This window comes from Pan troglodytes, chromosome 5 (genome assembly GCF_028858775.2).
Source record: "Pan troglodytes isolate AG18354 chromosome 5, NHGRI_mPanTro3-v2.0_pri, whole genome shotgun sequence".
NCBI classification, from domain to species: Eukaryota; Metazoa; Chordata; class Mammalia; order Primates; family Hominidae; genus Pan; species Pan troglodytes.
The window spans coordinates 30984029-31009608 of record NC_072403.2 but is presented as its reverse complement, the minus strand read 5'-3'; the positions used below and the strand labels follow the sequence as shown (position 1 = coordinate 31009608).

The 25580-nt window shown below is 42.3% G+C and overlaps 2 protein-coding genes across 16 annotated transcripts in view; both read left to right on the top strand.

Moving 5' to 3' along the window:
• Positions 1-444: 444 nt before the first annotated feature.
• RIPOR2 (RHO family interacting cell polarization regulator 2) overlaps positions 445-25580 on the top strand; it is a 234577-nt gene continuing 209441 nt past the window's right edge. For 5 of the 15 annotated variants that reach the window (XM_063812149.1, XM_063812146.1, XM_063812144.1 and 2 more), the window contains exon 1: positions 761-894. Coding sequence is in view for 7 of the 15 variants with exons in the window: in XM_063812157.1 (XP_063668227.1) it covers positions 819-894 (76 nt within the window). In the remaining 8 variants the exon portion in view is untranslated. Of the gene's footprint in view, positions 617-758; positions 895-6612; positions 6786-25580 lie in introns of those variants that run through there. The other 10 variants (XM_009450607.5, XM_009450605.5, XM_009450609.5 and 7 more) reach the window with 5 other exon arrangements.
• On the top strand, positions 810-20150 carry LOC472226 (argininosuccinate synthase-like). Its single transcript, XM_063812167.1, has 2 exons — positions 810-894; positions 17614-20150. Exon 2 carries the CDS (start codon positions 18196-18198, stop codon positions 18820-18822), a length of 627 nt encoding a protein of 208 aa, XP_063668237.1. The 5' UTR covers positions 810-894; positions 17614-18195; the 3' UTR covers positions 18823-20150.

The following is a 25580-nucleotide window of genomic DNA, read 5'->3' as shown; positions in this document are numbered from 1 at the left end:
GGTGCGTGGAGGACAGCCCCATGTCTATGGCTTCAGGAAAGCCTCATGTAAAATGAGGCTTTGAAGTATGAACTAGTAGGTGAGGGCAAAGTGTGATCGTAGGTGGAGAAAAAGAATGGGTGAGAAAATTCAAATAGACATATTTGAAGACAGTGCACTGGGCAGATTAACTGGTGAAAAAGAAAGTATGAAATCACTTATGTTGGTTATCACCGAATCATTCTTTTAGTCAACAAATATTTATTGCTCACCTACCAAGTGCCAGGCACTATATTAGATACTAGAGACCCAGCAGTAAATAAATCATACGCCCTAAAAGGTAAGGGATGTTGCTCTGATTCAGCTCTAGCAGCAAAGCTCTGCTCTTCATTTCTGCCTACAGAGAGGGATTCCCATTTCAGGCCATTCCTGCGTGCAGTCAGACACACCTGCCCTCCCCCTGCCATTGCACGGCTCCTCTGACGCGAGGGCAGACACAGGAGCCCGGTGATCGTCTCTGCTTGAATAAATTACCGCCCCATCATCTTCATGCATAAAACATGGCACAGGAGGCTAGGGCAGCCCAGCACAGCAGCTGCCTTCGGGCCAGTCGGGAGTTAAGGGAAGGAAAGGCAAGGCAAGTTACAAGATAAAAGAAGTCAACGGAAGCCTCAAATACTTTTTTTTTTTTTTTTTTTTTTTTTTTTTTTTTTAAGAAAAGAACAAAAAGGGGGGGTTTTCTTTTTCATTTTTATACGTCTGGACTTAACTTCCGGGATAGCTGCAAGACCCTTTTGTTCCTTTGCCATGAGCAGGTTTTAGGCCGCTCTGTTGGGACCATGGTGTTACCTTCGCGATTACACTGGATCAGAAACAGGCCATGGAGGGACAGGATCCGGAGGCGCCAGCTCAACCGTGAGTGTCCCGACCGGTGTTACCTACTCTCTGCCTTTGTTTTCCACACTTTCCCGCAACACACTCATTTCTTGCCCTCTGCAAATCTTCTCCAATCTTTCCCCCTTCCTCCTCTCTTCCACTTTCCTGTGCTCCGTTTTCCAATGGACTTTGGTATTTTTTTACCGACTCTCTCTCTTCCTATTTCCTTCCCAGCCCTATCCTAATTAGAGGTAACTAGATACATTTTGTTTCAAGTGGTGAGCAAGACAGGGCCACAGGGCCTCTTTTCTTTATTTCTCTAACCAGATGGAAAATACAAATAAATATCTACATCGGTCAAGGAGTCATGTGAATTGGAATTTTTGTTTATTACAGTGGGGAAAAAAATGGAACATCTGAATCAAACAGGTTATCAGCAGTGTCGCTAGATGAGGTGAAATTCAAGGATCAGTGAGTCATATTTCCTTTAAAGGGCCCAATTGTATGCTTCTTAAATTATCAAACTCACAACTGAGTAGACAGGAACTCTAACCAAAAGGGAGTTTTTAGTGTTGGAGTAATCTGAGAATGAAAAAGCATTTCCTATGTATGCCAAGACCATTTCTCATGAACAAGTAACAAATTCGTGTGTGTCTGTTTTTAGAGATGTTTATTTATCTCAGATGTCAGCAAATTCAAATGGGTGGAGGGCTGGGCTGCTAAGAAGAATGAGTGAAAGGGGTCTGTTTTCACAGGGGTAAGGAACAGTTCACTTTCTTCCTGTCTCTGTTGTGAGAAAAATGATAGTGAAAGCATGATGATAAATGACAACTGACATTTGGCCTCAATATGAGGTAGCAATAGGCAGTGGTAGAGGGTGCAGCAAATGGGGAAATATGTGTCCCATCATAGTGGGGCACCCACCATTCAACGCCATCAGATTGTTTCCATGAGGAATGGGGTAGAGGTTGGTAGATTTTCCAATTTTTCAAAAAAAGCAGGCAGATACGGTAGCTCATGCCTGTAATCCCGGCACTTTGGGAGGCTGAGGCGGGAGGATCATGACGTCAAGAGATCGAGACCACCCTGGCCAACATGGTGAAACCCTGTCTCTACTAAAAATACAAAAATTAGCTGGGCGTGGTGGTGGACGCCTGTAATCCCAGCTACTCAGGAGGCTGAGGGAGGAGAATCACTTGAACCCAGGAGGCGGAGGTTGCGGTGAGCTGAGATCGTGCCATTGCACTCTAGCCTGGGCAACAACAGCAAAACTCTGTCTCAAAAAAAAAAAAAAAAAAAGCAAGAAACACTAATTTCTATGTGAAAGCTCTCAAGTTTAAATGTTGGCAGTTTATTCTTTGAATTTTAAATATGTAATACCAATGTTCTGAGGCAACGTGTGACAACTGTGGACCACCAGTAGCCAAGCCCTGGTTTATGTGCTAGGTGTTGTTCTTATTAGAAGTCCATCACACAGGCCGGGCGCGGTGGCTCACGCCTGTAATTCCAACACTTTGGGAGGCCGAGGTGGGCAGATCACCTGAGGTGAGGAGTTGAAGAGCAGCCTGGCCAACATGGTAAAACCCCATCTCTACTAAAAATACAAAAATTAGCCAGGTGTGGTGGTGGGCACCTGTAATCCCAACTACTCAAGAGGCTGAGACTGGAGAATCGCTTGAACCCAAGAGGCGGAGATTGCAGTGAGCGGAGATTGTGTCATTGTACTCCAGCCTGGGCGATGAGCGAAACGCCATCTAAAAAAAAAAAAAAAAAGTAGAAGTCTATCACACAGTGTTCTTTATGCCTAGATGCCTAGTTATATGTTGGCAACTCTTCCTTATGTATTAAAAGCCCCTGGTATAGACAATTAAATTAAGATGAATGAGTGGCTTAGGAACATGTATCCAAAATAGTCACAGTCTACTAGTTTCGGAGGCAAGCTGAGCTGGTTGGATTCCAAATGACAATTCAAAGACAAGCAAACAATTTGCATCAAGCAAAATACTTCTTTTTCTTTGATATAATTGAAGAAGCCATCAGTTTTCTCTGGGCCTTTACCTTCTTGATCATGTTTCTTTTACTTGCGTGTACCTTAAATTTAAACTCCAGTTTTTATGAAACTTCATTCTATATCTGTAGGAAAATAGTTGTGATCCTAAGTTTTAATCCAATACCTCCGTTATGGAATCCGTCACTGAGAAAAGCTGGATTATGGATCTGCATGGTTTCACTAGTATGGATGGGAAGTCGGCCTATACTCTTAAAATAAGAGTTATCAGAAAAGCCTGCTTTACTACAGAAATTTCACTTAAATATTTAGACTAACATCTGAATACTGTGCTGATTTCTGCATGGTTTTAATATGAAATGATATATTAATAGATGTTGAATGTAAGCTCAACATTAAGCAGGCTGGTCCTGACCTCTTTGGCATAATGCCTAAGGAGGGAATTCTGATATTCTTCCAGGATGCTCAAGAGCCCTGCTGCATGAGAGTCAGTGTGAGTTAGAAACAGGAACAGGATCAAATGACATTTTTGGAGGGTTGCATTTTCCAACTCACAAAAGACCTGTGCATGTTTGCAGGCAGCGAATCAGAGAAAGTGGAAAGGGAGAAAGAGTGAAGACACCTGCGAGGGAAGGACGCTTATCACTGCAAATGTCAGCCTGCAAGCGTGGCCCTCAACAATATTTTGCAGCTGCTAAAATCTGCTTTGATAACGTTTCCTGTCTTCTTTCTCTGAAGCTTTTCTCATAGGTCAGCGTTTCCTCCAACTTGGGGACTCAAGTTATATAATCCTTTGGGGTTATTTTGTCATTAAGAAAAATAAGTTAGTAAACCCCTTTTCTTTAAATACACAGAGGGACCTTGAATGGCGATAGGAGGGACATGTGCCACCACTCTCCATTTCCATGCCCATGCAGACATTGGTAATCAACCACAGCTCTCTCCTTTTTCCCCACGGGGGCCAGGCCCTGGCTTGGAATCCTTTCTAATATAGTGCCTTAAGCTGCCATGTCTAATCAATTAGAATTGCCTCACTGGTTGAAATTTATATTTGTTTTCTAGTGCTTTGTAACAAATTACCACAAGTTTATTGCCTTAAAACAACATACATTTTTTATCTCACAGCTTCCATGGGCATGAATTAGCTGGATTCTCTGCTCAAGGTCTCCCAAGGCTGCAATCAAGGTGTTCTCTGGGGCTGCAATCTCATCTGAGGCTCAGGGTCTCCTTCCAAGCTCAATGGTTGTGGGCAGAATTTAGTTCCTTGCAGTTGTAGGCCTGACGCGTTCAGCAACTAAAGGCCACCCATTGTTCTCTGCCACATGACCCTCTCCACAACATGGTAGTTTGCTTCCTCAAGGCCAACAAGGGTCTTTTGCTGCTTATAGACTCTTCTTTAAAGGGCTCACCTGATTAGGTCAGGCCCACCCAGGATAATCTCTCTTTTGATTAGTTAAAAATTGACTGATCAAGGACTTTAATTACATTTGAAAAATCCCTCATTTTTGCCATATAACATAATCTAATCACAGAAGTAAAATCTCATCATATTTATACCCAAGGTTCAAGAACTATACAGAACCTGTATGCCAAGGGGCAAGAATCGTGGGGCCATCTTCAAATTCTGCTTACTACAAAACCTAATTGTCATCTTTGCAATAGAACTTCGATTTTGAGCTACTGGAAAGCTTTAGGTTTTTTGTTTGCTCATTTGTTTGTTTTTGTTTTACTTTTTATTATGAGAATTTTCAAACATTCAGTAAAGTTGAGAAAATAGTATAATGAATCTTATATATCTATCACCTAAATTTAACAATTATTAACATTTTGCCATATTTGCTTCATCTAATTTCCTGTTGAAACATTTAAAAATAAATCAGACATTATGACATCTCCGCACTAAATATTTTAGTAAGAGCGTCTCTAAAAAATAAGTACATTTTTCTACATAACTGCGTAATAAAATTAACAATGATCCCCACATATTATTTAATACCCGGACCATATTCAAATCTCCCCAGGTGAGAACAAATCCTTAATAAGCTCTGCGTGCCTATAACCCTTAGCAAAATACCTGGCACCTCATCTACTCAATAACCATTTGGGTTCCATCAAAATTAAACTCATAGTAAAGCAATGGATCCCAAAGTTCATCTTCCCTAAGCCTTCCTCACTTCTTCCTTTCACCCCCAGAATCTGTAATGAAATATTTATTTTCTTTTCTAGTCCATAGCAGTGTAGTAAAAAAAAAATAATAATAATCAAACCAAGGTATGAGAACGGTAATATGTTACCCTTCTTAGGGATATTTGAATTTTAAAATAGGCCAAAGGTCACTGCAAAGACACACATGTGTGATACTGAGCAGACATTCGGGAGAAGGACCTATCTGGTGTCCTGTAAACCCTGTCAAGCTGCTTACCTGTGACCTGCCCAGGTAAAGAGGAGTATGGACAGAGCAACAGCCCATGGGTGCCTGGGCCTTCTACATGATGACAGCAGGGTCAGGGCAGGGCACGGGAATGAGGGGCGGGCACAGATAACTGAATGCCCCGAGAGCCTTTCTTTCCTTTAGTCTGCCACAGTTGGGGTGGGGGATTAAAGGAAAGAAACCCTGAAAAGTATGTAAGCTTTGACAACCAGGAGATTTGGCTTCAAATCCTGCTTCTACAACTTCTTAGCTGTTGGCCTGTGGGCAATTTATTCCACCTCCCTGAACGCCCACTTCCTCAACCTTAAAATGGTTATTACAGTAATACCCACCTCCCAGTGTTATTGGGGGGGATTAAAAGACATAAAATATGTCAAGTGCCTAGCACAGTTCCTGGCAATGTAGCTATTGGGAGCTGAGGGCCTAAAAATGGTAATAGTGGCATTTGAGGCAGTATGAAGGGCTTACCATTGCCACCTCCACATTTTTAACCAAAATAATGGGAGACATGTCATACTGGAGAAGGCATCCCCATCTTCCTCAGCCAGGCACCCCACCCTCACATTCAGCTGGCTTACACCACACCACACAGAAGGCAACACAGATACACTAGGGAAAAACTGATCTTGGCCCCTAGGGGTGTGACTCCTGTTCTTCTGGGAAAATGGAGTGTTTGCCCCCACAGAGGATCTCCAGGCTGTTTTCAGTACAAGTAAATGCAACCAGATGACAGAGCCCACTTGGAACTTGTTTCACCTCTTTAAAAAGTTGAACTCTAGCCTAGCGTGGTGGCTTACACCTGTAATTCCAATGCTTTGGGAGGCTGAGGTGGGAGGATCACTCGAGGCCAGGAATTAGAGACCAGCCTGGCAACATAGCAAGATCCTGTCTCTATAAACATTTTTTTTAAGTTAGTGGGCATGGTGGTGTGTGCCTGTAAACCCAGCTACTCAGGAGGCTGAGGCAGGAGGATTGATTGAACTTAGGAACTGGAGGTTACACTGAGCTATGGTCATGCCACTGCACTCCAGCCTAGGTGACAGCGCAAATGCTGTCTCAAAAAACAAAAAAAAAAACAACAAAAAAAAAACAGTTGAACTCTGTTAGGTAGAGCTTTGATGGAGGCAGCCGCTGGTTAGCACTTTTTGTGGACTCCAATCAAAGGAATGGAAATGAGTTTTCTCTGTCCCACTGAAAAGACAACAGTGACAAAGCTGATATGCACTTGAGATTAGGGAATCTGCTGTCTCAGAGATACCACTGGCGACTTCCTCCCAGTGTCAATGTGACTTAATTGTCTTGTTCTGCTTCGCCGGCCATTCTCCTGACTCAGTGTGATGGCATTCTTAATTGTGACTGGGCAAGGGCATCTGGTCAGGCAGCAGTCTGAATCCCACAGACCATGCCCTGGACTGTGGCTGGGGCTGTGGGACTTCGAAGGAGGGCTCTCCTGTCTGCCACCATCCTGGGTTGACAATTCTACACAAGGAGGTAAGAACCCAGCTGGCTATTCCTCACTGCACGTGCAGCTCTGGAAGGCACTCTGATTCATAGAAACAGTCTTAGATTTTCTTCTAAATACCACTGTCTTCAGATGAGAACCTGAAGGCAAGATCTCAGGGAGACAGAGGGGCCCGGGATAGGAAGAATATGTGGGCACCTCTCCCAGAGTCCTCCATCTGCACAAGGCTACCCACTCTGCAGATGGCCCCTGCTTGCAGAGAGATCCAGCGTCAATTTACAGAGCAGCCCAGCTTCCTATCAGCTTTCTGTCCTGGCTTACCTGTTATCTGGCAAGGGTCAGGCCTTGACAACACTCATGTTTCTCCCCTGGTCTCCTCCACTCTGGGATTTTGTACCGGTATCGGGAGGCACTACGGTTGCAGATTTAGCTTTTCAGTGTGGATACAAACACCCAAGTGTCCCAGACCACAGCAGAAACCGTGTTGCTGCCGTTTCCAACCTGCTGATTTGGTCTCTTGCTGCTGTTCTGACCAACAGAATTGCTACTGACTGACAAATCCCTTGTGCCGCAATTTTAGGCTTCAGGCTGGGCTTCTCTGCTCTGAAGTGGAGAAGGATATACCAGGAAAATTCCTCTCTTGGTTTCTGTTTCCTTTAAGCTACAAGCTTAAAGATTTGAGAGGAGGTCAGTGAGGGGTTTACCCCAAGTATAAAAAAGAAAGAAACCTTTTAGAACATTCTGTATAACTCACAGGTCACATATTTTCCTGGGTTTCAGTCTAGACACCTGCTAAATTTATCCATTAACAGCCTCATCCCAGACAACAGGCGGCTGGGCCCCACAAAGCCTGGGTTTCTCCCCAGTTCTGAATCTTGTTTACCAACAGCTCTGCCAATTACAGAGAATACGACTGCATTTTGTTTTAGGGACCCTAGTGTTTATACTGGCATAAAAATTATTTATATACCTTCAAACATGTTGTTACCTATTTTCTCATCATTCAGAAGAATACTTGCTTTTGTAGAAGGCTTACCCTCCTCCTTCCTGCCTGAATGATTAAATCCATGGGTACAATTGCCAAATGTCCAATTCCAGTTTATACTGTCAAGGAAGAAAAATGATGGGAAACTGGAGAATGGAAGGTACTTTGAATAATTCAGGGAGGTCCGTTGGTTGAGAAGGTGCTCTCTTTGTATGTACATGATATGGACAGATATTTTAGCTGTCTCCAGCCGAGGATGGACAAAAGAGAGGGTGTGGAGGGAAAAGGAAAGGAGAGGAAGAAGCAGCAAATACAAATACAGCTAACAAACATAAAAAAGAAAATGAAACCAGCAGAGGGATTAGAGAACTCAGAGCCTCGATGGATTCTGAAGTCTGTAATTCTCAGGTTGTTTGTTTGATGAAGGATCTAAAGAGCCCAAAAGTTAATCACTAGAATGATAACTTGGTCTCTGGTTGGTAACAGAAAATTACCAGAATAGCAAATTTTCTCAGAAGCATTAAGCTAGTGTATCAAGTTGGGGGTAAGGAGGATCTTAGGGAATGCAAAGCATCTTGAAATATGTTAGCCTAGATTCAACCCACTATGTGAGTACCAGTTTTTCCTCTGAAATAGCAAGATCCAAGAAATTGTTTCACTGCGTAAGAACATGTTAATTATATACACACCCCTTTCCCCCTCCTACCCTACCCACCCCCCACAACAATTGTCAAAACTGTAAACTTGGGCAGTAGCACTGAAAAATATGTCTTGATTTTGTTTTCATCTAATACAAAGCTAATATGCGCATGTTATATAAAAATCAAACAATACAGAAACATACAACAGAGAGAAAGTCATCTAGAATTCCCAGCCCTCACCCCGTACAGCGTAGCACTCCCATTTCTTTTGTAAAATATACTAAATATATATATATATAAAACCTTTTTGTATAGTTTGTTTTAAAACGTTACCAATTCTCTATACATTCAAAAATAAAATTAAATAAACAAGTATGAGAAAAAATGCAAATTGAATGCAAACAGAAACCAATGAACTGTATTTCAAATGAATAGCACAACTACATGGAAGAAAAAGAAAAGAATTAATCCAAGTAACATTTGAACACAATACTTTGGCTAAATATCCTCAGTCAAAAAACCAAAAAAAAGAGAATAATAAAAATAATCTTAAACTCTGTTTAGCAGATTTGTTTTTTGTAGACCACAGTTATAACAATTCTAAAACTATATTGTGTATTGTAGAACTAAGCAAACAAGTACCTACAGGATGTGTTGGGAGCCTGTAGGATGTGTTGGGAGTTCTCATTGTGGGAGAAGGCAGATACAAATATAAAATGAGTGAAGACAAAAAAGAATCCTACTCGTTGCCCTGGAATTAGAATAATCTAGACAGACAGACAGACACAGATATTTCCTAGCTCTGTCCACTAAAAGGATCTAGAAGCAGTAATACCCAATAGCAATGAGCAACTTAGTACCCAGATGTTGGTTTTTAAATACCACTCACACCAAATGGAATGAGGGTTTCTTGGAAAAATGCTGATACCAGGGCTGCAGCAGTTAAATTACAAGATGAGGCTGAAACACCTTGTGCCAGAAAATAAAGAAGTGCTCAAAAAATTAAGGGAATCTGTCAAAAGGACTGGGGAGCTGCCTTGGAGGGGCTTCTACTGGCAAAACTGGGACACTGTGAGCATCAAATAAACAATGATGTTAATAGATTATAGCCCATTAAGTTAAATATCCATTTTTTAAATGTTAAAAATAAGAGCTAAAACCATAAAACTTTTTTTTTTTTTTTTGAGATGAAGTCTCATTGTGTCACCCAGGCGTGTGGCACCATCGCGGCTCACTGGAGCCTCGCTGCAGCCTCGAACCCCTGGGATCAAGCCGTCTTCCCACCTCAGCCTCCCAAGTAGCTGGGACCACAGGAATGTGCCACCATGCCCAGCTAATTTTTAATTTTTTGTAGAGACAGAATCTTGCTCTGTTGCCCAGGCTGGTCTTGAACTTGTGGGCTCAAGCAATTTTCCCATCTTGGCCTCCCAAAGTGCTGAGCTAAATATATTTTTAAGTGGGATCAGAATAATACCATGTTCTACAACTTAATGTTTCATTTCACAACATAACTTGGCTACCTTTTTATGTCAATAAATAGCAATACATTTCTTCAAACAGGATGCATATACCCAAATCCAAATGAAAGCTTGTAGAGTTTGGGACACTTTAAGTATATCTAATCTGAACCACTTAAATATTAAAAAATGATTATAATTGTAAAGCGGATTGTATTGGTTGGGAATTGAACCGTCCACGTACTTACTTATGGAGGCCTGATGTCTGTGACTCTCCAGCCATGCTGTGCTGCTCTTTCTGTTTCCAGCTGGAAACTGGGCTATTTTAAAGGTCAGGGTAATCGGGAGAAGGTATGCATATCTATTATCAAAAAACTATGCCTCACATACTCTTTGAAGGGGAGATCTTTTCATCCTCCACCAAACAGAGGGCGATTTGGAAAGAAGACCATTTCCAATCCCATCAAGGGTTGGCTCCAGGGGTGCCTGGTTTCTGAGGCACCAGAGAGGTTCTTGTGCTTGGGAGCAGGTGGCTTAGTTCTTATCTCCATTACAGGGTGGGATGGAAAGAGGCACACAAAGCCTAAGCCTGCAGAAAGAACCAGGCAATATCAAGAAAAACGGAGTCTGAGATACTTGCTAACACTTTGAATTGCTGCTGTCCAAAGCTTGTTCCCTGAGGTTTGTTATAAATTGAGTGAAATTAATCCAATCCTTCAATTTTCAAGCAAGTGAAAAAAAAAACACCATAAAGGATTCGCTTGCTGATACTGCATCAAAGGGAGGACAGTAAATTCATGTAAGTGAGTCGGCAAAGAACCCCAAGAGCTCTTCCCCTCTGGACCAAGGGAAACTTTACTCCTATTAGGATGGTTTGAAGGGGAGAGGGAGAGTACTCTTGAACTCATCAGAGAGTATGAAAGCAAGTGTATGGGTCTGCAAGCAACCCTCTAAATGGCATAGGTGGTGAAGAAAATGCGTTAGATGTATTTTCAAATGTTTTCCAACATTTTATTATTAATACGTTTCACATATAGAAAAGTTGAAATAATTATACAGTGAATATACTAAATATATATATAACCTTTTTGTAATATATACGTTCTATGGATATTATATATATTCTATGGATATTTTATATATATATATATATATAACTACCACCTACCTCACATACCTAACCATATACCTATCTATCAATCCTTTGATAAATCTTATTTTTAATGCTTTAAAAATAAATTGCAGACATCTGTATACTTTATTCTAAACACTCATATATATGTATATATATATATCAGTCAATCTTTGTTCATAGTTTAAAAAAATTTTTTAGTCATGTTTATTGAGGTGTAATTACATAGAGCACAGCATACTTTTTAGTGAGCAGTCCTATGAGTCTTGACAAACACCTATAGTCGTGTAACCACCACAACAATGAAGATATAGAAGAGTTCCATCACCCCAGACATTCCTTCATGCCCCTTTGGAGTCAATCCCTTTCCCCAGCTCTTGTCAACCAGTGATCTGTTTTCTGTCCTTATCATTTTGGCTTTTGCAGAATATCTCATAAGCCAGTTACAGTGGCACAGGCCTGTAGTCCCAGCTACTTGGGAGGATGGCTTGAGCCCAGGAGTTCTGGGGTATAGTGTGCTCTGCTGACCGGGTGTGTGCACTAAGTTTAACATCAATATGGTGACCTCCTGGGAGCGAGGGACCACCAGGTTGCCTAAGGAGAGGTGAACCGGCCCAGGTCAAAAACAGAGCAGGTAAAAACTCCTGTACTGGTCAGTAGTGGGATCGTGCTTGTGAATAGCCACTACACTCCAGCCTGGGCAAGTGCAATTGCAAGACCCCAGCGCTGGGTGCAGTGGCTCACGTCTGTAATCCCAGCACTTTGGGAGGCAGAGGTGGATGGATCACCTGAGGTCAGGAGTTCGAGACCAGTCTGAAAACACGGAGAAACCCCGCCTCTACTAAAAATACAAAATTAGCCGGGCATGGTGGTATATGCCTGTAATCCCAGCTACTTGCGAGGCTGAGGCATGAGAATCACTTGAACACAAGAGGCAGAGGTTGCAGTGAACCGAGATCACGCCATTGCACTCCAGCCTGGGCAACAAGAGCCAAACTCCGTCTCAAAGAAAACAAACAAACAACAACAACGAAAAACAGCAAGACCCTATGCCTTTTTAAAAAAAGCCAGAATATCTCATAAACAGAATCATACAGTATGTAGCCTTTTGAGTCTTGCTTCTTTCACTTAACATGATCCATGATGTTGCATGCACATTTGTTCCTCTTCATTGCTGAGTAGTATCCCATTATTAGATGTATTCTTATAAAGTATAGTTATTTGCAAGTGGTAAGATCTCTAATCACCAAAAAGCATGAGTAAACATGATCATCAGAGGGGACAACCCCCAAGTTCTGGGGCACCCCAATTCTATCCATAGCTCTGGTCCTCTCTCAGGGGAAGCTCTGAGCAAACGAGGGACTCTGAACCCTCTGAATCCCACTCCACCTCATGTGTACCCTGGGAATATCATCAGTGGCAACTACGAAGGGACAGTTTATTCAATCAGCAGTAAATGATTATGATTCAGAATGTATTAGGCCAGTCGTCAACCCTACATTTTTTTCTTTGACATTGTATATGATTATACAACCTGTACAGAAAACAGAGATCTTTTCCCCCCATTTAAGACCTGGAGCCAGGCTGACACAGACAAGCAGAGATAGGAGGATACAGAAGAACAAGGATGGGAGAGAGGGGAGAGACACTATAGTGGAGGCTGTAACGGTCCTGTCATGCTAAGACCAAGTTATGGAGGAACCACGAGTCCCACTAGGTTTGAAGAGCTTTCTGGCTGTCTAGTTCTCCCACTCCATTTTCTTTCCCTACCTTGAGTTAAAAGTGTGTTTTCAATCTAAAACAATAACATCCTGCACACAGAAGGGAAAGAGTGAAAGAATATCTTGATCTCTTAAGAAAAGCATATAGTTTAACTTCATGTTTTTAACCCAGCTTTTAACTGAGTAGCCCAGACATCATTATAATTCCCTCAAAGGACAAAAAAATCAATTTTCTTCTATTTCCCCACAGCAGTTAAAAAATGAAGATATCTGGTTTTTTTAAGATGAGAAGCATAATCTTCAGGGCAAGGCTACATAGTTTTTTTCCTTCGCCCTCACTCCCAGTGCTGTCTCTATTTCTGTGTCATCTGAGAAGTGATGTGGGGCACGGAGGGTCCCAGCTCAGGGTATGGGACTTGCTTCCTGGTCTTGCCCCTGCTCATCTGTGAGGCATCAGTCCGACCACTCACTCTCTCGGTACAGTCGATACATGAACATTCCTTTGTGTCCAGGCCAGAGTTTGTTCTTGGTTTCCTATCCACCCCTTTTTTCATTACTTCTTCTTCTTTTTTTTTTCTTTTTGGAGACGGAGTCTCGCTCTGTCGTCCAGGTTGGAGTGCAGCGGCGCGATCTCGGCTCACTGCAGCAAGCTCCGCCTCCCGGGTTCACGCCATTCTCCTGCCTTAGCCTCCCAAGTAGCTGGGATGGAGTCTTGCTCTGTCGACAGGCTGGAGTGCAGTGTCGCGATCTCGGCTCACTGCAACCTCCACCTCCCGAGTTCAAGCCATTCTCTTGCCTCAGCCTCTCGAGTACTTGGGACTACAGATGCGCGCCACCATGCCCGGCTAATTTTTTGTGTTTTTAGTAGAGACGGGGTTTCACCATGTTGGCCAGGATGGTCTCGATCTCTTGAATTCATGATCCACCTGCCTCGACCTCCCAAATTGCTAGGATTACAGGCGTGAGCCACCATACCCGGCCCTCGTCATTTCTTTGAGGGCACCCTCTCCCAGCACTCTGCTGCCTCCATTTGTACTGAACAATGGTGCCTTCTCTCAGTCCTAGACAGAGCTCCATTCTCAGGGCCTTTCCTTACCTCATCCCACATCAAATCAGATCCACTATTCCCCATACTTTCCCACCCTAGTGTGGACCAGATGAAGGGCCCTAATGTGTCAACCTGATAAAATTGATTAAAACTTCACATTCTTAGTGGTGGAAGTGATTTCACATGCATTATCTCATTGGAGACTCACAACTACCCTGAGGAGCTAGAAGGATCTGTACTATCCCTGCCCCCCAATTTTTTTCTTATGTGGAAACTGAAGCTCAGAGAGAAAGGAGTAAGACAGTACATCTGTCATTTATTTGGGGTAGTATTAGTATCAGGCATTGTGCCAGCTCCCCTATTGGGCATTATTTCACTTAATCCTCAGTCCAACCCTATGAGGTTGGTAATTGTATCCATTTTGCAAGTGAGGAGGCTGAGGCTCAGAGAAGTTAAAGGACTTATTAAAAGTCACAGGCCACAGTGTGGCGGAACAGAGCCAACGTTCAGACACGTGTACAAGTCCAGAGCGGGTTTTCACTGCTGGAACTAGGACTCAAGCTCAAATCAATCAACTCCTAATTTTATGGTTCTTCCAGTGGCCACCCTCTCTATTCAGAAAATGCACCCTACCACCTATCCCCAAATCTCAAAACATGGGCCCGGTTGAAATGCACACAGCTCTGGGAGTCTCCTAGAGGCAGAACAAGGGCTGGCGATGTCTGAGGGCAGCTAAGGAGATATTTGGAAATCTACTGGAAACTGCATCTTCCTGCGCTGTGCTGGATGTCCAGGTATCTGAGAATACAGTGAAGGAAAATTAACCGAATGTTCAAATCTCTACAGAATGCCTACCTTGAGTCCCTGAATACTTTTTTATGCAGGACGAGGGTGGTAGGGGCCACTCAGAAAGAAATCTGAACACGCAGAACCCTCGGGCTTAGAGCTGTTAGGGGTCGTAGGCAGCCAGCTCACTTCCAGCGGACAGTGCCCACTCCCCTTTCTTCTCAGAGCCCAGCCAAGAAGGATGGCTCAGCGGCCCGACTGGAGCACCTCTGCCCTCCTCGGCTCCTGGGCGTGTCTCCGGGGATTCCTGTTCGGTGATGCCCTGACCCACGGAACTTGCCTCTTCCCTCTTGTTCAGTCGGTTTACCAACCTGGGGGCGTCTGCGGATCAAGGTGTTTGAGAGGCTGGGCTGAGGTGGAGAAGAGGGTGGGGCAGGAGCACCTAAGTCGCTCAGGGATTTGGTGACTTACACCCGGGGAGGGGGGCCCTCTTTCTCCCCAGCACTGGGGGCACCCAAGGCTGTTCCCATGCTTAGCAGAAGATGCCCCTGTCATCCCCCAAGGGGCCTGCTCGGAGTGTGCCACCTGCAGCATGGCCACCACGAGGCCGGTTATGTATTTATTTCCTGGCAGAGCTGAACCCCAAACGCTTTTCCTTCTGCGCCGTGCGTGAAAGAAACAGAAACCGCTGCACAGCATGTCTATGTTTAGACCCTGGGCCCTGACCCTCCCACAGAGGCCAGCTCGTAGACTTTTCTTTCGCAGCCTGGGGATGGGTTTGTACTTCACCCTCGAGCGCCTCCCCCTGGGAACCCGCAGAGGGCTGGGTGGCTCTGCAGTCCTGTGTGCTAAGTGCTTTTCTTCGCTTCTCGATGCTTGGGCCGTCTTGTAAGCAAAGCTAGGTGAATCGAATCCACCCCTACGCGATTGTCGTTTGCATTAAGTAAGATAATGCACGTGGAAATATTTTGTGAGCTATGCAGTATCACCTAAATTATTTTTTATTATTATTTTAAAAATAGAATGCATCAGCAAGTTCTTAATGAGCTTGCTTTTTGGTTTTAATATTTGGAAATTGGAACAGCTACTTATAGGAGACTTGTAGATCCCAGAATGTGCCGTTTGCCTGAGTGGTTTCTTTTGGCCTTGCTGTGTCAGGACTTGTGAGGCTTGTGAGGTGATGTCAGCAAATCAGCACAGACTCACACCTGAGCAGCCCGGGAGTGGTCTAGGGCCTGTGGAGCATGGCAGAGTGGCCTCTTCTCAGCCTCCTCTCCACTGGAGAGCACTTGAGTTATTATTTATTTCCCCCAGGCCTCAGACTCTTAGCTCCTGCCAACTTCCTTTCAGAGACATTCCTGCCGTATGTCCCAAGATTTTCCTCTGTTTACCTTCTTTAAAGTTGTCATGGTCTTGAATTTTAGACCACCGTAATCTCCGTTTGACAATGAATGGTCATAAATTCAAAGAAATTGCAGGACTCTTATTCTGAAATTCATATAAATGATTTCTTTATAAGTACACATAAAACTCTGTTCTCTTAAAATATACAGAAAAAGAAAAATGTACAGCTGCTCAGGGTAACAAAGTATTGCCTTCTAGAAATTCTCAGGCTTCTTGTCTTTAAGGATAAACAGGAAGCATTTCTAATTAGTGTCTTGGTTGTTTGCATATTGAGCTTCCAAAATGCTTTAGAAGGTTCATCTTTTCAATCCGCCCTTCGCAGTCCTTTATTTTTCATTTGCTAAGCAGAGGTAAACTTAAAACCATCTCTATGTGACTTATCATAAATCCCAATTAGTGAGACCTCAAATAATGAACTTGGCTCTCATTTATACACGTGACAAAAGGTATACCTATATAAATATCTAATAAAAACTACCTAACAGCTAAATACAACAGAGAAGCAATTTTCCTCTCTTTTTCACCCAATGGCTCTAATTAATCATACAGTACAGAAAAATAAGAAACCTTTTATGTAGATTTTAGTGCTTTTGTTCATTCTATAGTTTCCACCTGTGAGTAGCATTCATTTATAAACCTGTCTTGCTGAGCACAGTGCTTTCAAAAATGACTTGCTTGTGACTCAGAAACAAACAAAAAAAAACAACAATCTTTGTAACTTTTAATCTCATGCAATTTCTTCAGTTTCTTTTGTTGGTGAATACACGTACAATTTGGTTTTGAAATACCATGTATCAAAGCACAAACAAATCATCCCTTGGAGTCGTGAAGAAGCTCATCAATGTATCACAGTCTTCCAGTCAAGCCCATAATTCAGTCTCCTACAGCTCTGATTCTTGACCTCTAAGAAAACCCACCCTCTTACTCTTCCTGAACAATTGCTCACTAGAGCACTAAGTGAAGGGAAAGATTGCTCCTTAAAGTGAAAAAACAATGTTTTCCAAAGTTGTGTTGAATATGCATAGTCATCATTTCACAGGAAGTTTTTCTTTTAAACCTTATGTGCATTTTCTTTAATTTGTATGGTTTTCTCAAGTTCAACATTCAGTTTTCGTTTTAATCAGTTATATTCTAAAAACAATTAAATTTTTTTCTCCTTAGAAATTCACTTTAAATTAAAAAAAACTTTTGTTTTTCTCTTTTTAAGGCACAAATAGTGCTGGGAGGGGGTGAGGGTAAACTTCTTTATCTGTCGCTGTCATTTTTTTTTTAAAGGTCCTATTGCTTTTACACTTCTAACCCTAAAAAAGCCTCGTCACGCACCCAGCATTCCCCTAGCTCTGGGCTTCCAGAGCACTGTTATTCAACAGAGAGTTTCTATAGAAATCCAAAGTACTATCTCCAAATAGCAGAAACCGTAACACCACAGACACTTATTGGAATTTGTGTGGAACAATCCTAAAGCTAAATAAATAGAAGCTTCTAAATTACCTTTTTCCCCCCTTGACTATATCTTAGATCAAATTTTTAGAACTCTCACCACCCACATGTACACCAGGACCTGTGGGTGGGAGCAGGCGTGAGGCAGAGAGGGCTTCCTGTTACCATTAAATGAATAAAGAGACCGCTACATATCAAACTCTGTCCTCTCTTTTTTTCTTGACTCTTCTTCCCTCCATTTAGTGTGAATATTTGAAGTTAAACTGGGCATGGCCCCACATGTCTGATTACTCACCCATCAACATCCAACCTGAAGTCACAAATTTGGCTTCAGAGAATGTTGTGGAGCTGAAAGGATGGCAACTTCAATTTTCAAGAAATAACTAGAAACGGAGAAAATAGCTTTCCAAGTCATCAAAGAAAACCCATGGTGAGAAGGATATTAATGGATTAAAACAGGCATAAAGAGGAAACTGAAGGCAAAGCATTGACAAAATCTAGAAATGATTATCAGCTTCAGCTAAGTCCGATACTCACCAGCTCCAAGGACAGAGTAGGGAAGCATCAGTTACAAGTTAGGAGAAACAGCACTGCAGTATTGTCGGGGAGCAAGGTGAGGGCTTTCCTTCCTCTTTGAGGGTCAGTTGTCAGTCTGGGGCCACACTGCTTCCAGAAGGGCACAGAACTGGAAACCTTTAACAATGGTTAAAAAATCTGATTGCTCTTGTTCTGTCGCCTGCCACTGCTGCCTGAGCCCGAGTGGTTCACTGCACCCTGAAGACAGATTCCAGACACTGGGAACTCGCGCCTCCAATCCCAGACACCATGTCCAGCAAAGGCTCCATGAGAGTTCTGGCCTATGGTGGAGGCCTGGACACCTCCTGCATCCTCGTGTGGGTGAAGGAACAAGGCTATGATGTCATTGCCTACCTGGCCAACACTGGCCAGAAAGAAGACTTCGAGGAAGCCAGGAAGAAGGCACTGAAACTTGGGGCCAAAAAGGTGTTCATTGAGGATGTCATCAGGGAGTTTGTAGAAGAGTTCATCTGGCCGGCCATCCAGTCCAGCACACTGTATGAGGACCGCTACCTCCTGGGCACCTTTCTCGCCAGGCCCTGCATTGCCAGCAAACAAGTGGAAATCGCCCAGCAGGAGGGGGTGTCCCGCGGCGCCACGGGTAAGGGGAATGATCAGGTCCGGTTTGAGCTCACCTGGTCCTCGCTGGTCCCCCAGATAAAGGGCACTGCTCCCTGGAGGATGCCCGAGTTCTACAACCGGTTCAAGGGCCGTAATGACCTGATGGAATACGCAAAGCAGCACGGGATTCCTATCCCGGTCACTCCCAAGAACCCGTGGAACATGGACGAGAACCTCATGCACATCAGCTACGAGGCTGGAATCCTGGAGAACCCCAAGAACCAAGTGCCTCCAGGTCTCTACACGAAGACCTAGGAAACGGTCAAAGCCCCCAACACCCCTGACATCCTCGAGATCGAGTTAAAAAAAGGGGTCCCCGTGAAGGTGACCAACGTCAAGGATGGCTCCACCCACCCGACCTCCTTGGAGTTCTTCATGTACCTGAACGAAGTCGCGGACAAACACGGTGTGGGCTGTACTGACATCGTGGAGAACCGCTTCATTGGAATGAAGTCCCGAGGTATCTATGAGACCCCAGCAGGCACCATCCTTTACCACACTCATTTAGACATCGAGGCCTTCACCATGGACTGGGAGGTGTGCAAAATCAAACAAGGCCTGGGCTTGAAATTTGCTGAGCTGGTGTACACCGCTTTCTGGCATAGCCCTGAGTGTGAATTTGTCCGCCACTGCATCGCCAAGTCCTAGGGGCAATTGGGAGGGAAAGCGCAGGTGTCCGTCCTCAAGGGCCAGGTGTACGTCCTCAAGGGCCAGGTGTACGTCCTCAAGGGCCAGGTGTACATCCTTGGCTGGGAGTGCCCACTCTCTCCCTACAACGAGGAGCAGGTGAGCATGAACGTGCAGGGTGATTATGAGCCAATTGATGCCACCGGGTTCATCAACATCAATTCCCTCAGGCTGAAGGAATAGGAATATCATCGTCTCCAGAGCAAGGTCACTGCCAAATAGACCCCTGTACAATAAGGAGCTGGGGCCTCCTCAATTTGCAGATCCCCCAAGTACAGGCGCTAGTTGTTGTGATAATTTGTAATTGTGACTTGTTCTTCCCAACTGGCAGCGTAGTGGGGCTACCAGGCCCCAGCTTTGTTCCCTGGTCCCCTGAAGCCTGCAAATGTTGTCATTGAAGGGAAGGGTGGGGGGCAGCTGTGGTGGGTAGCTATAAAATGACAATTAAAAGATACACTAGTAAAAAAAAAAATTGACTGCTCTGAAAACGAGTCTACTGGGCAGTGACATTCACATTTCTGAAATTAATGCATACTCTATTTGCATTTTCTCTTTTTCCTGTCTTCACCTGTCTTTGACAATTAGTAAATAAATCCCTAAACCTTATAAATATTATTTTGGGCTAGCCATGGTTGCACCACCATGTTTGTAATCCCAAAACTTTGGGAGATGGTGGGGAGAGGACTGCTTGAGCCCATGAGTTCAAGACCAGCCTGGACAACATAGTGGGACTCTATCTCTACAAAACAATCAAAAAATTAGCTGGGTGTGGTGGCACACACCTGTAGTCTAGCTACTCAGGAGGCTGAGGTGGGAGGATAGTTTGAGCCCAGGAGTTTGAGGCTGCAGTGAGCCATGAACACACCCCACTCCAGCCTGGGTGACAGAACAAGACCCTGTCTAAAAAAAAAAAAAAAAAAAAAAAAAAAAAATGGAAGGTACCACATTAGTTATATGTGTTATGTTAAAAAGAAATATTTGTCCTTTACTTATGAATTAATGCTTAAGCAAACTGTAGGTATATCCATACAATGAGATATGACTCAGCAATAAAAATGAATGAACTGATGCATGCAACCACATGGATTATTCTCAAATGCATTATCCTAAGTGAAAGAAGCCAGACTCAAAAGCCTACATACTGTATGATACCACTCATAAGACAGTCTGGAAAAGACAAAACTATTAGGACAGAAAGCAAATCATTGGTTGCCAAGGGCTGGTTAGAGAGGTTGACTACAGAGGCATGAGGAAACTTTTTTCCATATGATGTAACTCTTCTGTATGTTGATTGTGGTGGTGGTTACACTATTGTATACATTTGTTAAAACTGGTAGAACTATGCACTAAAAAGGGCTAATTTTACTCCATGTAAATTATACCTAAAAACAAATGTATCTAATCCCATCAAAGTGATGGGTTCATTTCTACATAATTACAGACCATTTTTTTTTTAAGTTTAATGTTTATCTTTCCCTTGGCACCAAGTTTCTCTTATAAACCAATTACTTGATCTGAAGCATTAAGGAATTTAGGAATGTTTCCTGTAATAGGGTGGATTTCAATCTGGTCTCTCACTGACTCAGACTATAGACAAACTCCTCAGCTAAATGTTGGGACCCTCCACAGTCTTGTCACATTTGCCACAAATTTAATTTCCTTTTTTTAAAAGATCTTTTTAATTCTATAGGTTTTTTGGGAACAGGTGGGATTTAGTTACATAAGTAAGTTCTTTAGTGGTGATTTGTGAGATTTTGACCCATCAATCGAGGAGTATACACTGAGCCCAATTTGTAGTCTTTTATCCCTCACCCCCTTCCCACCCTTTCCCTCTGAATCCCCAAAGTTCTTTGTGTCTTTCTTATGCCTTTGCATCCTCATAGCTTAGCTCCCACTTATGAGTGAGAACATACAATGTTTGGTTTTCCATTCCTGAGTTACTTCACTTAGAATAATAGTCTCCAATCTCACCCAGGTCACTGTGAATGCCATTAAGTCATTCCTTTTTATAGCTGAGTAGTATTCCATCGTGAATGTATACCACAATTTCTTTATCCACTCGTTGATCGATGGGCATTTGGGTGCCACAGCCTTAATTTCTATAATCCCCTTGCATCATCCTTCTTCTTAGACAGAGCTGGTCTCCTCACTGCCTCTAGCACTCAAAGCTCATACCTTTTTTCATATAGTCACCCTGTCCAGAAATGCATTCCTTCTCCCTTTCTTCTGCCTCCTCCTCATCTCACTTCTATCATCAATAAATACTCACGAAATGAGCACTGTCCTATATGCGAAGGAAACAAAGATTAAACTAGCTGGACGCAGTGGCTCACACCTGTAATCCCAGCACTTTGGGAGGCCGAGGTGGGTGGATCACCTGAGGTCAGGAGTTCGAGACCAGCCTGGCCAACACAGTGAAACACCATCTCTACTAAAAATACAAAAAAATTAGCCAGGCATGGTAGTGGGCACCTGTAATCCCAGCTACTTGGGAGGCTGAGGCAGGAGAATCATTTGAACCCAGAAGGTGGAGGTTGCCATGAGCCAAGATCACGCCACTGCACTCTAGCCTGGGCAACAGAGAGAGACTCCGTCTAAAAAAAAAAAGAAAAAAAAGAAAAGAAAAGAAAAAAATTAAACTAGATATGAACCTTGTCCCCAAAGAGCTTCCAGGAAATAGGACTTATAATAGTATGTTAAAAGTTGTTTTGACAATATTATTTGTGAATTTTATTTTCTTTTATCTCATTGGGGCTATCTAATTTTGGACATTGAATACCTGTTTGGTAATAAGAGGGGAAGGCAGAGATTAAGGATTAATAAATGGTTTGGACTAGAGGTTGTCAGACTTTTGGAAGTGACAACTAGACATTAGGATATCAAAAATCAGAAATTGCCAGTATTAGAAAGGAACTGGTGGGTGGAGATACCTTGTGGAATCTCATTACGAATGGCAGATACGTCCATCTTAATCTATGTTGATGCTCTCATTCACAGTAAGAATCAAGATGAATATCACATTGACTTATTGGATAGCACAGGGAAAATTTACTCTTGGAGAAGCCTAATTAATTGCAATGAGCAGATTCTAGAAGGAAAAATATAACCTATCTCAGGAAGGCTCCTGCATGTTTTATTTCAAATCCTGCTTAGTTCTGTTTTCATTCTCTAACTAAATCAGAAGGATCATTTGGCTGAGGGAAAAGTGTTCTTTTTTTTCTTGCACAATTTTCACTAACACATAAGGAGACATTCTACTTGTTTATTATAAATGACTTACTTGGTTTATTATTCCAGCAATAGCAAATTAACATTGTCCAGAAAAACCTTTAATACTAGCTGATTTTTAATAAGACATATTGTGATACATAATACTGGAAATAATTTTTAAAGTAAAGAACTATACAAATGAGACATAAAAATATCCTGTAATCCCGCTATCCAGATATAACTATTAATATTTTGAAGTATGACTTCCTAGTCTTTTGTTTATATACATATTATATATAATAGCTGGGATCACACCATGTATTCAGTTTTGGTAGTCTTCTTTCAATTAATGTAATATAAAAAATCCCCATGGTAACAAGAATTCTTCAAAAAACTGGATTTTTAATATGGTAGCTACAGTATATTATCATACTTATTGACATCTTTTTCTTTTTTCTTTTTCTTTCTTTCTTTCTTTCTTTTTTTTTTTTTTTTGAGACAGAGTCTTGCTCTGTTGCCCAGGCTGGAATGCAGTGGCACGATCTTGGCTCACTACAACCTCCGCCTCCTGGGTCCAAGTGATTCTCCTGCCTCAGCCTCCTGAGTAGCCAGGACTACAGGCACGTGCCACCACGCCCGGCTAACTTTTTGTATTTTTAGTAGAGAGGGTTTTTTTTTTTTTAACCATGTTAGCCAGGATGGTCTCGATCTCCTGACCTCGCGATCCACCCGCCTCAGCCTCCCAGAGTGCTGGGATTACAGGCGTGAGCCACCGCGCCCCGCCAACCTCTCTAACTTTTCACTAGAATTAATATCTTTATACAATTATTAGCTATGTTCCTGATTATTTTCATAGAAAAGACTGCTTTATGTTTGATCCTAGAGTATAAATCAAAGGGCATACATTTTTTAAGGCTCCTAGTACATATTGCTAAATCGCCTTCCTTGAGAGTGGTAATAATTTCTCCTGAGAACATTACAGTATGCCTGCTTTCTTAACAACTATGCCACATATTAGAGTATTTATGTTAAAAACATATGCATTTGTCAAATGTGGGACCATCTGGGCATCAACAAGAATAATGCTTGCAATAGATTAAAATACATCAAATATAAAAATCTATGAATTCCTAATGAAACACAAAACATCACTGCTCACCTTTGAAGGTTGCCGGGCACTAATTTGTTATTCTAAATATATATTTTAAAGAGATTGATCACATATTTGTTCTTTCTTTTCTGTTTGAACTGTATTTCAAGCTAACTAAATAGATGATGAGAAAATCCCAGCTAATAGGTATATGAGTAACAATAAAACTTATACCATCACTATTTTGCAGTCCTCATGAAACAATGGATGGAGACAATGATCATCAATAGATATCCAAACTCTCAATGAAAAGTTATTGGGGAACTTTATAATAGAGGATTCCAACTGACATTACCTCTACCCACAAATCAATCTTAATATCATGATAAGTAGGACAGCTAGGCACGTGCTTCAGGATTTGATTAATATAGCATCATAGAGTATCACCTATTATCTTGCCAAAAATAGAACTGGGATTTAATAAAATCTAATCGAGATCTTACTACTAGTTTATAGGAAATGTAAGGAATAGAAACAAGTTAGACATATCGGAGGAAGCAATTCGCGCAAACCAAAATGTGGAAAATTCTACAGGGCAAGTGATAAATTTTTTTAAATAAATACATTGTGTTTGTTGGAAGGGGTGAGGGGTATAATCAAACAATTGGTTAAGGAGCGTTCTATATAGAAAAAACATCTGCTTTTAAAAAATGGAGAAAGAAAAACTGGATAATAAAATCTTATTTATTACCTATTTGAAATCTAATAGTATTCAATGAATATCATATACAAACTCTTTTTTGGTGGTAGATTATTCTGTATATGAGTGGGTTTGCTTCTGTCAAAATTTAAAACATTTTCTTTATGTTTCTGATTTTCCAAGAGGAATGTATTTCAGTTTGCTCTTTTCATGTAAAGCATTAGGAAGAAGTCTTCTGAGCTAGCCAAGATACTACGTTTGAAATTGCAAGGTCAGTTCAGGCACTCTGGGTAGTAACCATCAGGTGGCGCCGCTCTACAGCTTTTCTAAACCCAACATGAAACCCTTCAGACTTTGAAATAAGCAAGGAGGTAAGAGCAGTCACAGGAAACTGATACAGTCACCAAATACTTAAGCTCAATGCTATGGCTTTCCTAGGTGATATTACGAAATTGCTTGTATTTCTATGTTCATCCTACCTGTTGTCACCCCTCAGTACTTAGAGATTTTAAGCAGAAACGTGTTTTAACTATTCTACTAGGAACCAAAATATCAATGTTGAACTTCCAAGAGAATATTTCTGTCATAGGTGTCCTGAAGACTTTACAGAACTTTTCATTTTCCTTTTGAAACCAATGCAAGCCCACTGGGCTGTGCCAGGGTCCACACTCCCTCACTTTGCTGATTCCTGCATTCCCATCTGTCGAAAAACTGTTGTGAGCTAACCTGAGCTCCCACACCGCAGCTACCACTCTGCTGGGTTAAAACACAAGAACAGTGAATCACAACCTGGCCCTCTGGGCGTTTACCACTTGGTTACTCCTGAACAAATTAGAGAACAAGTAAGAACTAAAACTGAAGGGCACTGAATAGGGGTGATAGGCGTGGCCAGGTGAGACCAGAGGGCCGGAAGGACTTTGTGGAAGAGGGGACACCTGAATTAAGTCTTAAAGTAATGGGTTGATTTGAATACATTCCAAAAGTAAGAAAATCTGGGGAGCATCAGCAAATGTGTGCATAAACTGCGAACTCAAAACCTGTAAGCAGGCAACAGAAAAAAGCAGGTGATCTAGATGTAAGACAGTAAAGAATGGGGGAGGACTGTGGCAAACAACTGAGCTTTTGCTCTGCCTAAATGGCATTTATGCCATTTTTCTTTTGAGACAGAGTCTGTCACCCAGGCTGGAGTGCAGTGACGCAATCTCAGTTCAGTGCAACCTTTGCCTCCTGGGTTCAAGTGATTTTCGTGCCTCAGCCTCCCAAGTAACAGGGATTACCTGGCTAATTTTTGTATTTTTAGTAGAGATGGGGTTTCACCATGTTGGC